General features: G+C 37.0%; 1 protein-coding gene and 1 long non-coding RNA gene across 2 annotated transcripts in view; one reads left to right on the top strand and one right to left on the bottom strand.

Annotated features, from left to right (window-relative positions):
* Positions 1-120: 120 nt before the first annotated feature.
* Positions 121-15,667, bottom strand: part of LOC106872408 (trimeric intracellular cation channel type 1B.1) — a 42,455-nt gene continuing 26,908 nt past the window's right edge. Inside the window, exons 2-5 of the mRNA XM_014919405.2 lie at positions 12,801-12,960; positions 3,799-3,983; positions 2,587-2,674; positions 121-485 (exon numbers count right to left, since the gene is read on the bottom strand). Coding sequence (XP_014774891.1) covers positions 203-485; positions 2,587-2,674; positions 3,799-3,983; positions 12,801-12,960 — 716 coding nt within the window. The 3' untranslated portion in view covers positions 121-202. The remainder of the gene's footprint in view (positions 486-2,586; positions 2,675-3,798; positions 3,984-12,800; positions 12,961-15,667) is intronic.
* Positions 8,790-14,913, top strand: LOC128248596 (uncharacterized). The gene is made up of 3 exons (XR_008264773.1): positions 8,790-9,080; positions 12,721-13,007; positions 13,868-14,913. It is a non-coding gene; the product is annotated as an uncharacterized LOC128248596 (long non-coding RNA).

The following is a 15,667-nucleotide window of genomic DNA, read 5'->3' as shown; positions in this document are numbered from 1 at the left end:
ATATATATATATATATATATATATATACATACATATACATATATAGTTATCTATGTTAGGCACCCCTATATTGTGCTTGCGGATGACAATCCCCTGCCCAACTTGAATACTTCTTGCAATAAAAAAAAAAAAAAACTAAAAAAAAAACATACCAATTACTATCTCCCACCCATGTTTTTGCCACTATTCCTGATTTCAAGTTCTAATCATTCTTCTTCTCTGACTTGCTTTTGCCAGAGTCATCAGATGACTTGCTGCTGCTGATAGCGCGACGCATGGCATCCCACATTCCACCAAGGAATATCGCACAGAATAGGTTCTCAAATGGAACAAAAGGGTCATGGATTCCAAAGAGAAGTGAGGACAGTTTGAAGTAAACAAAGAAAATGACGACACCAAAGTAGATCACTGCATGTGGAGCTTCAATCACACTGGTTTTTTCCAGCACAAAAATTATTGATGCAATCAAGCAAGCTTTTGTGTATCTGAAATACATGATAGAAACATAGTACATCAGTATTTATAGTAAAATATAAAGAATTTAACAATAATAATTATTGGTGAACAATAAATAAATGAATCTTAGCCAGAAGTTCTGACCATGAGTGTTCAATTGTTTGACTGGCTAAATTACTTGTTCATTAGATTAGTATGCCAGCATAGAAAAAACAGATGTTAAAAGGTAGAGTATTCCACAGCCATGTGTCCTCAATGTAAATTCTCAGGTAGTGGTTGTCCTTGCATATAGGCATGTTCCCTACATCCCTTTTCAGCTGAGTGATCCTAATCTTGTGGGCTTGTGGGTGCTGGTACCATGTAAAAAGCACACATGCTGCAGCCACAAGAAAGCACCTGGTACACTCCAAAGTGGTTAGCATAAGGAAGGGCATCCAGCAGTAGAACCATGCCAAAACAGACATGGAGCCCAGACAGCTCTTCAGCTTGTCAAAATGTCCAATTCATGCCAGCATGGAAAACAGATGTTAAATGAGGATGATGACAACACTGGACCTTTGAATCATAGGTATAAAATATCCAACAGGCTTCCACACAGTTTCTGTCTACCAATTTTCATTCAAAACACAAGCCAACTTGAGGCTATAGAAAATGACACTTGCCAAGATGCCATGCAGTGAAACCAAACCTAACACCTTGTGATCGTGAAGCGGACTTATTAACCATTTGGCTACATTGCATCTACACAAGTTATTAGTAATGATGAAGAAAAGGCATTAAACAATCATATTTAATTAAAAAAAACTGGTTGATGTATGTGTGATATCTATTATTTTTTTCAACAAAGAAGATAGTGTAGAGATGACTCTCTTTGAAAATTTGGTTTCCATTATTTTGAGGTAAACCTTTCCCATTTGATCAATACAAATGCAGACCATGACAAACCTACTAGTTCCTGCTACTATACTTAACTGAACGTTTCTTCTCCCTTCTTGTTGCTGCTGGTGAGTTAAGCACTCACCAAGTGAACACTGCACATTTAATGTTCAGTTGCAGGTCATGTATTTACTTTGTCGCCAATATACTTCGAAAAACTTTATGAACCAGCATTTCAGTTACTGAGCTAAATCAATGAGTAATGTTATTTCCACAGAGTTCTATGTTTACATAAAGGCAATGAAGGAAATTTGCTCCAAGACGCAATGTTAAATTCCCTGTAAGCTACACCTTGAAAGGATTTATCTTTTTTGATTATAGAGAGCTGACCTAGCTGATAACAGCTGCCTACTGTTTCAATTAAAAAAGTTAGCTGTAAGACAGGAGATATTCAACTATTAAAAAAAAGCTTTCTTCAAAAATAAATATACAGATGTTCCAAATTTATAACTGTAAATCATAGGTGCAAGCCTGGTTGTGTGATTTAGAAGTTTGCTTTCCAACCACATAGTTTCAGGTTCAGTCCCACTGCATGGTACCTTGGGTGTCTCCTACTGTAGCCCTGGGCTGACCAAAGCTCATCGTGTATGTGTGTGTCCTTGTCTTGACATGGCATGAATGACACAGCATGATAGTTGTAAATAAGTGTCATACATGGAGCATCATTTGTTTTCAATCTTCCATAACATGCCCAGTCATAGGGATATGTTACCTTGCTTGGAAACAGATGAGGTTTGGTGAAAAGGGCATCTGGCTGCAGAAAATCTGTTTCATCAAATTCTGTGAGCTATGCCATCATGGAAAAGTGGATATTAAAACAATGATGATGAATCTTGTAAAATAGACTTACTGACTAAGAGATAACCGGAAACAAGTTAACGAATCGAGAGTCAAGAACAGTAGTTTCAACCAATGGGGAAGTTTATGGTTAATAGAAAAATAATAGCTGCATGACATAGCTAACTACGTAATGTACTTGAGGAAGCAGATGAGTGGAAAGAATGGAAAACTGATGGCCATAGAGAAGTAGAAACTGTATTTGGAGAGATAAAAATGACAAAAGCTGAAATAAACAACATTAAATTGTAATCTCTGAATAATCAGTAAGATAAGACACATAGTTGTAATCTATTTATAAATGCGATTACATCAACCTATCCTGCTCTACACATAAGTTAAGACAAAAATACTCACAAAGAAGGCTGCAGAAACTCGTTGCTATTTGGGACCCAAATGCCACGCAGAAACCTGTCAAATGCTTTTATGATTCCACTTCCAGCTCCTGAAAAATAGAAAGGAAAAAAAAAACTTTTTTTACCTCAAAATGACACAGATTTGTAAATTTGTACAATATTTCTGCCCTTGTAATACTACAGTAGGCCCTCATCAAGGAGAAAGTTCCACAAAAGTAGAGAAGGTCACCTCATCTAGGAAGCTTTTAAAACCATTACTGATATAATCAATCTGTGGTCAACTGTGGTTATTAATTTTATGATATACCAGTGTTTAATTGATTTAACCATGAAGAGGTTAGGCTGCTAACTGAAGGGTCGATTATTCATATATCATAGTACAGCATACTGTCTTTGAGAAAGTAAAAACTGGTACCTTACAATACTAACAACTGTTGGCAGCAGGGGTCCTTGCATAAAGATGCCATTAAACTGCAGAACTGAGTTTAAATCCTCTTATAATGGAGTAATGGCTTCTAGTTATTAACCAGCAAAAACAAGCTTCAAAATACCTCATTTACTCTACAGGACATTCTTGACATAGAACATAGATAAGTGCCAGTGGTGGAAAGTTCTGCTCAAATTTGGTTAAAGTAACAGTATTCACCCACTCCCCAGACCAAACTCTATCCAATCAATACCACACATATTCCCCACTATTGCTATAGTGGTTAAATTACAATAAATGAAAGAATTCTTAACTAACACTGAAACCAGTCATATCAAGAATGTTAATAAATAAACATTGCTTTTGATTGAGTAACCTGAATGCTAAAGTGTTTAGTCATTCCACTAAAGAGGGTGGGGGAGAAGAAAATTTACAGTTAAAAAGGTTAAGATCAAACCTAGAGACCCAGCACTAAGCTGTAATTTTTTCACAGTACCACCCAGAGGTCATACTGTGTTTAGAAACCCATATACTCAGTATTTTGCTATACTAGTGATCAGTTATGAACTCTCAATGTAGTTGTAGCTAGAAGAGTTCACTCTTCTATTCAACACTTATGCCAGTGACATATAAAACCAATTTTATTCACTTTGCTTACTCATTCAGAGAGATTATGTGGCTCCATCCACACCACTAAACACCATTGAATGTTCTGCAGTAGCTACCTTACTAACATAGGCTTGACAAAAGCCACCCACTCAACAATAAGAATATATATTTTCTCACCTTTAACAGTACCAATTATTACAATAAGTAGGTAGGCATGTGGGAAGAGTTTGGCTGTGTAGGTGACACCATGGTAAACTTTGTGAGCTCTCTGAGTTTCCTTTAGAGTTCCAATGCACAGTTTGAATGGTAGAAATTTGACTAGTTTGTAAACTATGTCGAATGGTGAGTAAAATATCAAATACCTGAAATAGAAAAAAGTTGATAAACACACTCACACACATATACAAACACATACACAAACATATGTACATACACATACATATCATAATCTTCTCAAGCAGCACATATATTGAATAAAATAAAATTAAAACATCTAAAAATTTAAATTCAAAATGTGACGAACATAAACAAACGAAGTTTGCTTTAGAAGCGTTGAGATGTCTTAGAAAGTTAAAGAAGTGATTTTAAATTCTCAAATGCAGGATAATGCTAATAATATAGCCTGAACAGGATAAGCTACCCCTATTTTGCTGAGAAAAGTGTTGGCATCCGGCTATGAGACTCAAACTCACACCTCCATGATTACGCGTCGCGATGTTCTGAACCATTAAGCTAAACTGCCCACACTAAAAATTTACTTTTTCAGAGAGAAAAATTTCCAAGTCTATTAAATTTCTTTTCCTTGTTAGCAATTTTTAAGCTGAAGACAAACAAACCAGATGCGTAGGCTTTTGATCTGGTGTTGGAGTGCAACAGTTGAGCAATACAGGTTGCTCTATCCTTCGCTTTGCTACCTGTACTGGAAATTCTTCCATCTGGTTTTCTCAGCTTGAAGCCAATTTCACAGCTAAAAAGATATTTTCCAATATGCACCAGTTTCACCTTTAAGTTACAATTTTGCCTCCTGTCCTAAGCAATGAAGTCAAAGATTTAATCACCAGCCATTGACACCACATCTTACCAAAGTATGAAAGTAAAAATTTTAAGATGTATCTCTACGTCAAAACAGAAGAGGTTTCACTAACTTCTTTATAAGGAAGTTTTAAGAGATAAAAAGCCTTCTCACCTATTAAGAATGAAGGGTTTGGTTGAAGACAGATTGAAGAATCTATGTTATAACAAGTCTTTTGTTTTTTGTGCCTCCATTCAAATGTGCAAGCCATTTTAATGACTTAAGAGAGCAGAGTTCAATTACCCAGTTAGTGGAGATAGCAGATGGTATTATGGATATTTCCTCTGAATACCAGTAATATTGAAACTTATTCGCCCACTTTTGTATCTTCAATATACTCTGAGTTGGCATGACTGATGATAAAATCCAAACTTTAACAGATTAGCTTGAGCAGTTGTGGTTTTCAAGATACCATAGACACTCAAATTCTCGTGGTTGGAGAATTTTTAGGTGTTCTTACAGTCCTCAAAGAATGTTTTCATTGTGACCACATCTCTGGATGGACTAATCAGTTTGTTGCGTCTTTTTTGGCCATGACACCATTTCAAAGCACTGTTTACTAGTCAATACAAGAGCAACTTGTAGCATATAACCTGTCAAATTTTTGTGCAATTCATGAAAGTCATCAGCTATCACCTTACAAGCTGTTAGTCATTCTTTTGGAAGAAAATTATTGGCTGCTTTTTATCTGTGAAGTATTTTTTACATTTCTTAAAAGAGTGAACTTTTATTATATACACTGACCATAAGCCATATACACTAACACATGCATTGCATTCTTAGATTGATAAATACTCTCCTAGAAATATCAGCAATTTTCATTCTATTTTACAATTTACTTTGGATATATGTCAAAGGTGCTGATAATTCTACAGCAGACACCTTATCTCATGTCTATATTAATGCCTTGCATTCCACTGATGCTATTGACCTGCAACAGATTGCTATAGATGAAACAGACAATGAAAAACTATTATAACTCTGGACATCAAAACCATCATCTTTAGTTTTTTTGTTTATTACCATTGCACTCTACTGACTCACTTATAATGGTGTGAGGTTTTCTGTGCTCTCCATAGTTTATATCATTTGGGTATTACAGCAATGGCAAAATTAATTTCAAATAGACTGTACCCCAAAACTATATATTTGGGAAGCAAGTATAGTTTTAATAGCTTGGTAGGAAGTGACTTGAACTGAGATTATGTGTCAAAACTGGAACAATTACATTGTTATAAAGTCATGTAAGCTATAAACCCTTTTGGTAAACAACCTGCTTATGACTGCCCCTAGGTCTATGACATGAGCTACACTATAAAGTGATCTAAATTAAAAGAGTGTAGTGGGTGCTTTTATGTGCCACCGGCACGAAGGCCAGTCAGGAGGTACTAGCAACGGCCACGCGCGAAATGGTGTATTTTACGTGCCACCTGCACAGGAGCCAGTCCAGCGGTACTGGCAACGAACTCGCTCGAATATCTTTTCACGTGCCAGGAGAGTGACGTTGGAAACGATCACGCTCAAATGGTGCTATTTACGTGCCCCTGGCATGGAAGCCAGACAGCTGGTGCTCTGGCAACGATCATGCTCAGATGGTGCTCTTAGTGATCTACTGGTAGAGGTGCCATCACGATTTCGCTTTCGCTTGCCCCAACATGTCTTCGCAAGCCGAGTTTAGTGTTGAATGAAGAGATGTTGACATGGGTGCCAGTCTACAAATTTAATTCGATTTCGATTTCACTTGCCTCAACAGTTCTTCGCAAGCGGAGTTTAGTGTCCAAAGAAGGAATGTTACATGTAAGTGGGCTGGCTACATCCCTGGCAGAGGCCTTGGATTTTGGTCTCACTTGGCTTGTCGGGTCTTCTCACGCACAGCATATTTCCAAAGGTCTCGGTCACAATTCATTGCCTTGGTGAGGCCTAATGTTCGGAGGTCCTGCTTCATCACCTCATCCCAGGTCTTCCTGGGCCTGCCTTTTTGCACGGGTTCCCTCAACCACTAGGGTGTGGCACTTTTCCACACAGCTATCCTCATCCATTCTCGCCACATGACCATACCAGTGCAATCGTCTCTCTCGCACACCACAACTGATGCTTCTTAAGTTCAACTTTTCTCTCAAGATACTTACACTCTGTCGAGTATGCACACTGACATTACACATCCATCGGAGTATACTGGCTTCATTCCTTGCGAGCTTACACATGTCCTCAGCAGATACACTTTCAGCGCACCCTCCCCCACTACTAACTTGGTCACCCAGATATCGGAAGCTATCAACTACGTCCAGTTTGAAGGAGTATAATCGCAAATACAAGTAGCTAAAATGGGGTTCCTCTAAAGCAACTCTAGAGTAATGTTATTCAACAGGGTGTATGGCTTGGAGTCAGGCAATCTCTCCAGGTTGAGCTGCTATCTCTCCACTAAAACATACATGTGATTAGAATGTCAAAGGAAAGAACTGCAAGATAAATTCTTCAAACTGAGCCAATCAGCAGGAGACCAAGGGATAAACGAAAAAGAAGACAGTTGGATAATATCCATAGTCTAATCAGTTGGTTACCTTGGGAATCCAGTTGGAAAGTGTAATGACAGTTGTTTGTGGTAGGACCCTATAGAGGAGGTACTTGCAGACTCCACCCACACCAGGAATAGTGGACAGAGAAGATGAATGGCTGGAGGGATAAAGACAGTGTACTTCAACAGAAATATGGTAATGAAAAGGTTGAACACACACAAAAATCATTACATAATCGCTTGTTTGTTTATATACTGTACTTCTGTGATCGAGACACTAATGCAATTCCCCTACAGTGGAATTGTGCCTGTAATTAGGCCACAGAAGTTTAAAATAACTTTCTGATACATTACAGTATAAGACACTATTAAAGAATAAAAGAAATTTAATATTTTTTAAGGTCTTACAATGAGAATACTCTACAATGATGTAATTGAATCAATGTATAACGATTGTTTGACTCAGACACAGTTCAAGACTATACACTACATCAGCAATTCAAAACCTTTTCTATGTCACACACTCCAAGAAAATGTTCAATTAATTTTCATAAACCACCAAAATTAATTTTCATAAACCACCATTTGAAAATGAAAAAGTTGATTTTGTAATAACTATTTATTTTTATAATTCAACTGCATACTGTACAGTGAAATAATAAAGTTTTCTCTGTGCTTAAAACAACAAAGGTATTTCTTAGAGTAATTTAATAATTCTATTCAGAAAAGTGATTGAATGAAGTATATAGTTTCCCTCTCTGTCATACCCCATGAAATGCTATCTTGTACCCCCAGGTGATGTGAGCATGCCAAGACCTCTGTGGACCCATGCACCACATAAATAGTAGTGTACTACATTGTAAACTACAGAAGAGTACAGTCTTGTGTATGCTGTAGTTTGGCTATGTTATCAGAGCTCAGAACTTCTGTGCTCACATCCTTACAAGCATGGATAACAAACCCGTAGGTAACAAAGACATAGATGGAGCAATGACATCAAAGACTGGACAGAGATGATCTTGGGAGAATGTATGAATATAGCACAAGACTACTGTAGTGTGTGGTGAGGAATAATGGTTGTGTTTGAGGCCCCTGATCCTCAGCTATCAAGGTGAACATAGTACTGTACTATATTGTATACAACACCACCAACTAGCATTGTACTACATCGTACACTATAGAACAGTATCAGGTAATGATGTTACTCTGTATGTTGTACAGTAGTGCATAATACCAAATGATATGGTACTGCTTTATGCTGCTAACATCAGCAAACATCAATACTGCTGCTGCTACCATCAACCTACCAACACTGACTCCACCACAACCACCACTATGCAGTAGGAATGTGTTAGATTAGAGAGTAGCTACTAGTATAGTATTACCGAATACATATTGGAATGTAAAGGTATCAGATAACAGAGATAGTAGACGGGGGTGGGGGATTTTGTGCTTGTGTGTGTGTGTGTGTGTGTGTGTGTGTGTGTGGAGGGAGAGAACAATAAGAGAAGAGGTATAAGAGGAGAGAGTAAAAAAGAGTAGGGGTGAGGTAGGGAACAGAGCAAGAGTGGGAGAGAGAGACAGTTGAACAAGGAACAGGATAGATAAACAAACTGACAGTAAGATTAAGATGGCAGAGAAGGTGACAGAGATCTAGGTACATTAGCAGGGGGTGGGATAAGAAGAAAGCTGCAGGGAACAGTTTGATTTAGGGTCATATAGAATCATGGTCCAAGTGCTGGAAACAACTTGACCTAACTGACAATCACCATAAATACCAAAAAAAAAAAAAATGTCAACCCTTGGACATGGTAACCCAAATTAGGTAACATTTAATATTAACAGAACAGAATAGCTGAACAACTCTTACAAGTAAGTATTAACTATATCATCATTTTACATCTGCTTTCCATGCTGGCATGGGTTGGATGGGTTGTCACAGTAAGCCACATAACTACAGCCCCCAAAGTATCATTGCTCATACAAGTCATATGGCTTGGTTCTACAGCTGGAAGCCTTTAATGCCAACCACTTTACAGAGTGTACTGGGTGCCTTTTTTTCTTGTGGTACCAACACTAAAGAGGTTGAATAGCCCTCAGTGAGACAGGACAAGGGGAATCTCATAACCTCACTTTCTCTGTTCATACAGTTAACCACTATTGTGTAAACAACAGAGTACAATGACAACAGAAAGGTCAGAAATGGATTTTTGTGAGGAAGAGAGACAGACAGAGATGAATGACATCAGAAGGACCAGAAGAATGAGTGGAAAGGTCAAAGGAAGAAGAGTATGATGTGAAGAAGGTATGGACATGTAAGGGTGGTGACAAGAGAATGATCAGCAAAAGTAGAGGAGGTAAAGGTGGGTGGGTGGAAAGAGCAAGTGTATGATGAAAAAAGGCAAATTGATGAGATAAAGGTGATAGTAATGGGTGGCAATAGAGTAATAAATTACAAGATATAGATGTTTAATTATGTAACAGACAAACCTGGTACAACCAGGTAGCAATATCATAGACACACAAGGTAAAATTGTGTAGCTATGTTACAACAGACAAACTAGATACAACTATGTAGCAATGTCATAAATATAGGTACAGGCACATGTAGTGATATCAGACGCACACTAGGTACAATGATGCAATGATGTCACAGGCAAAGCACCCATATGTAGCAAGTCACAGACACTACGTACAACTGGGGAGCTATTTTACAACAGACAAACTAAGCACAACCATGAAACATGACAGACAGACCAGGTATAACCATATAGCAAGGTTGCAGATAGACTAAGTACAGCCATGCAGCAATGCCATGAATACAAGTACAGACAATATTTGTGCAGAGTAGGTACAATGTTACAGTGATATCATAGGTAAAGTACCTACTAATGAGTAGTAGAACATCTCTTGCTTAATGAATACCTGTTGTGAGTTTACAATGCTACCCCCGCTCCCATCCCAGTTATGGCTTTTATCATAGCTATGTGCTAAGTTCAAGTGTATTTCTCATAACTTACCACCCCCTCCTGCCCATGTGCACATACACACATTACAAACAATGCCTTGAATTTAACCAACTGATTTCTTTGATTACTTGTTTTGTGATAACACACTATTTGGCAGAAGTCAGTGTTGCACAGAGGTGAATGGTGAATAACACACGCATGTGTGTGTGTGTGTGTGTGTGTGTGTGTGTGTGTGTATTGTACTCCCTCTGGGTTTTACTGTTTATATCTTATGTTTCAAGTAATCATAGATGAAATGGGTTCTTTTTGTTGTTGAAGCAATTGTTTACACGACTGGATGCTATTGTTAGTTACTACTAACCACACTCAACTATGAAGCAGAAGAACCTGATTTTTGTCCGTCAGGGCAAACTGGGGTTTATAGAGGAACATGCCAAGCTTAGAGAGCTAACTGAATGGCTGCTGTAAGTTTTGAACTCTAGACAATGTGGTCAATAATCCAACATCTTAATTTCACACCCATTACGTCTCTTAGAAATAGACAATATTTTTGTAGAAATTGAAAATATTTCAGGAGTCTGTAGCCCAGTGTTTTTTCTCTATTTGTCTATCAATTTAATAAATATCATCTTTTGTTTTTCTTCTTTCATTCTTTGTAATGTAGTTGTTAGATCAAAATCTACCTAGAACAAGGTGACCTATGATCACTATGTTCCAAGCATCTGTCCACCTTTTCAAGCCAATCTTCATTTCCGGCAGACTTTAAAAAAAAAAAAAAGATTGCCGAATGTAAAGCAATAATAAAAGCTTTTCTGGTTGAAATTTCACTAAAAATATTAAATGCTAAGGATGCTTGAATCATTCATATAGCAGACATATCCAAACCAACTGCTTCAACAAGTTCTGTACAGATGAGATATTGCAGCAAAATAATTAACTGTTAGTTGATTTTTCTCTCCCAGAGATTCTAAGGATTTGGGAAAGGAAACACAAATGGAAAGTTAATATGCTGGTGCAAAGACTCCAGGATTTCCTGCCATACATTATTTTTTAATAGCTTGATGTGGGAGAAAAGGGCTGTGCCCATAACCTTTCTAGTTCCTCACAAACCAGTAAGATCAAGACAGTGGTATAATTAAGAGTCCTCAGTACCTTGGACCATGGCAATTTTTGCACCACACAGTAACAAGAAGTTTTGCATGCTTTCACAACCTGTGTCTGGGAGCACCTGCCCCTATTACCATGACACTGAAATGAGGTTCAAAACTTCATTTTGACAGCTGTAGAAAAAAAAACATGATGGTATACTTTAAACTGGTTTGCAGGTTTGTAACTTCTCAAATTCATTTTCAATTATTAATGAAACCTTATCAAAAGAAATGTTTAACTTGACTAAGAATTGTTGTCAGAAACAATGGACTCAGTGTAGCTCTCTGTTAGTTATATTTAGCAGGATTTGTTTTTTTGTTGCGTTTGTTGATCTTACTGAGAGCAAAACTAAAACATTCTTATGAGTTAAATTTGATTTATCTAAAAGTTTTAGAAATTTTTTGTTCTAGAACAACCAGTGTTGTTTGATGCTTAAATAACCTTATTGGCTGCCCTTTTCATTATCCAGAGGAATGTAACAGTATATCTGGTGAAGACAAAAGTAGAAGCTACCAGAAATTGTAAGAACTAGAAGAGCCAAACTGTCACTGGGACCTCAGCTTGGATTTGCTAAGTTTATTTACATCTTTTGTAACTTAACCCCACCATATACTAGTGTAAAATACAGTCATACATCCCCAAATTTCACAAACACAGACAAATAGCTCTAGATCTTTTCCTATGTTCAGCTAATTCATTTTTATGTTGTGTTAGCGAACAGTAATGGATGTGAATGGTAGTTAGAAAAAGAGGTGGTTATGAACAAAGGTAGTTTTAGGTGCAGATAGGGTTGTGTGGTTAAGAAATCCACTTCATAATCACATGTTTTCAAGTTCAGTTCCACTGCGTGACAGTTGAATAAATATTTACAATAGCCCCATGTCAACTAAAGCCTTGTGAGTGGATTTGGGAGAGAGAGAGAGAGAGAGAGAGAGAGAGAGAGAGAGAGAGAGAGAGAGAGAGAGAGAGAGAGAGAGAGAGAGAGAGAGAGAGAGAGAGAGAGAATGTGTGTGTTTTCCTTGTCTTGACTGTATGATTGTTGTGAATGAGAGTCACTGCCACTCAAGGTGTTCTTTGTTTTCAATATTCCATAAAAATATCTTGCTAGGAAACAGGTGTGAGTTGGCAACAGGAAGGCATTTGGCTATAGAAAATCTACCTCAACAAATTCCATTTGACCCATGCAAGCATGGAAAAGTAAACATTAAAACAATGATGATGCAGATATGTATAACCCTCTTGTTAAGGAGGGGTGGAAAATATAAATAGGAAGGTATGTTATAAGAATAATAAAGAGAAAGGATCAAAATATAAAAGGGGAACAGTTAGTGAGATTTTTAAGGATTGTTCCAGCAAGCTACATGTAGTCTCTCTCTGACTCTAAATCATTACAGCTATACAGTAAAGACCTGACATCCCAACCACTGCTCACAACTCCACATGCTGCTGAAAAGTAAACAAAATTTCCATTTACCATACTGCTGTGGCTGTTAGGATATCTGTGTGGTTTTTAAATGGTATCAAGCAGGCTTCTCCAAGTAACAAGTTAGCAAGAATGCTCCCAGCGAAACAGGTCAGCATACAAGACAACCAACAGCATACAGGATGTTTGCGCGAGAAGGTATTGTCTGATTCTGAAACAAGAGTTTGAGAAAACACACATTATACTGAGATTGAAGAGGTATGCATAAAATTACACATACATACATAACATAACATTACACACACACTATGATGATTAATGTAGGATTTAAACAAAATGTAGATGCAGGCAATCACTTGTGGAGTTCGTTTTCAATATGTCCTTTACATTTAACCCTTTCCAAACCTCCCTGCCTGAGACTGCCTCTGGTTCCAAAACAAATTATCTGTTTTAAAGCAATCAAAATTATGTTACTTCATGTGCCAAACACTAGCTCAATAAGTACAGTTATTTTATTAATTTTGAAAATAATGAACAATTTAATTGAAACAAAGGTAGAGTATTTCAACAGAAATATGACAAAGGATTAACCCTTTAGTATTCAGATTACTCTGTCAGATGTAATGTTTATTCATTAAAATTATTTTGGAATTAATCAGGCATTATCTTGTAATCTGGAGATTTTGATGATGTGGCTGTTTAGTTTTAAAATGACATTGTAGAGTAGGTGTGAAAGGCCTGATATGGCCAGTTTGTATATAAAACAGGTAAATTATTAGGGCCCGATATGGCTGGTGTAAATACTAAAGGGCTAAAAATAGTGTTGATGCTAAACTAAATATACATGATGCTGGTTCACTGACCACACGGCCATGTTTTTATCGCTTTCTTGCTACACATAGTGTAGTGTATGAATAAGGTATCTTTTTTTTCCCCCTCTATTTGAATGAAGGGAAAAAAGATCTATTTCATACTTGAATACTGAGTGATAGGAAAAGTATCTGGCCGTAAGAACAATTAATCTAACAAATCATTTCAACCATAAAATCATAGAAAAATGGATGTAAAATGGCCATGTTTATTTTGACAATTTTTTTTTTTTTTTTTTTTTTTCACAGTTGGATGCTTTACATAAGAGGTGGAACCAGTTTTACACTCCACTCATTACAATAGGCAATAGCTAATAAACAGTATATAAATAGAGCACACACTAACAACTGTTATTCTATACTGAAACTTTTGATGAACCTGAAACACCAAGGAGATAACAACTGTGAAAATATTTACAAACTCCCAAAGGAATTCTGAAATGAAAATGAGAAAGATTAAAATATTGAAAAATAAAAGAAAATCTAGTTTTTAATTAAACCCTTGGAGACTGAGACTGCTGATGCTTCTATATTAATGATGTATAAAAAAAAAAAATTTTCATGAGATGCAAAAGGAAGAAGAGTGTTATTAGTTAAATATAGATATTGTGAAAGAGATAGATCTCGTTTCTTTCTAGCTCAAAAATGGTACACTAATAGATCAGCCCAGTCACCATCTTGTTCAGATATATTTAACTTATGATGAAATAAAGTCAACAAGAGAGACTATGCCATTCAGTTGATCTAGAAATAGCAACAAAATCTCCATCAAATCACACCCTACTAGCTTTAAAAAAAAAAAAAAAAAAAAGACACACATTGGATGAAATCCTAAATAAACTGTACCTATAAAAAAAGAAAAAGACAAAATGGACCTGTTTGGAACACTTTTGATCATAAATCTGCCCGGTTGGGTTTTCCTTGGGTTAAACAAAAATAATTATTTACTGAATTTGCAGCAGAATCACATCCTAACAGTACCATCTTTATATATGATGTCAATAAATCATTCATGTCCTTTCTTTTATCTTTGACTTGTTTCAGTCATTAAACTGTGACAATGTTGGGACATTGCCCTGGAGAATTTTAGTTTTTTAAACCTGGCACTTTTGGTCTCTTTTCCTGAACCATTAAGTTATGGAGATGTAAACACACCATCACTGGTTGTCAAGTGGTAGTAGGAGACAAATACACACATTATAATATATTACATATATATATATATTTATAAAGTGAGTTTGGAGGGATATATTATCTGGGTGGATATTGTATTAGCTCTTATTTAAGTTCTAGTTAACCACAACGATCAGTATTCAATGTCTGTGACTACAATTAGTTATTAGTCACTCTCTGAATTCTTCTGATGGGTAATTCCGTGTATTCTTTGTTGGATAGTAAAAATTGTCTGGAGTATATATTAATAATAAGAAAAAATATGGACACTTGTACATCCATAAAATTTATTTTACAGTTATATACAGCATTTTATAACGACCTGCACATGTTTCCACTGCCGCGACTACTCACTGTTGCAAATGCATTTGCAACAGTCAGTAGTTGCTGCAGTGGAAACATGTACAGCAGAAACATATACAAGTCATTATAATATGCTGTAATAGCTCCCGTGATAGTGGCACGTAAAACGCACCATTCGAGCATGGTCGATGCCAGTGCCAGCTGACGGGTCCCATGCCAGTGGCATGTATAAAGCACCAGTCGAGTATGGTTGTCACCACCTGACTGGCCCTTGTGCCAGCGGCACGTAAAAAGCACCCACTACACTCTCAGAGTGGTTGGCGTTAGGAAGGGCATCCAGCTGTAGAAACTCTGCCAGATCGGACTGGAGCCTAGTGTAGCCTTCTGGCTTGCCAGCCCTGAATCAAACCATCCAACCCATGCCAGCATGGAAATCAGACGTTAAACAACGACGATGGTGATGATGATGTACAAGTCTCTGTTCTCTTTATTGTTATTAATACACACATGTGTGTGTGTGTGTGTGTGTGTGTGTGTGTGTGTGTGTGTGTGTGTGTGTGTGTGTGTGTGTGT

The sequence above is a fragment of the Octopus bimaculoides genome, chromosome 8 (assembly GCF_001194135.2).
Source record: "Octopus bimaculoides isolate UCB-OBI-ISO-001 chromosome 8, ASM119413v2, whole genome shotgun sequence".
Classification (NCBI taxonomy): Eukaryota; Metazoa; Mollusca; class Cephalopoda; order Octopoda; family Octopodidae; genus Octopus; species Octopus bimaculoides.
Note: the sequence above shows the minus strand (reverse complement) of the source record. Positions and strands in the feature narration are given on the sequence as shown.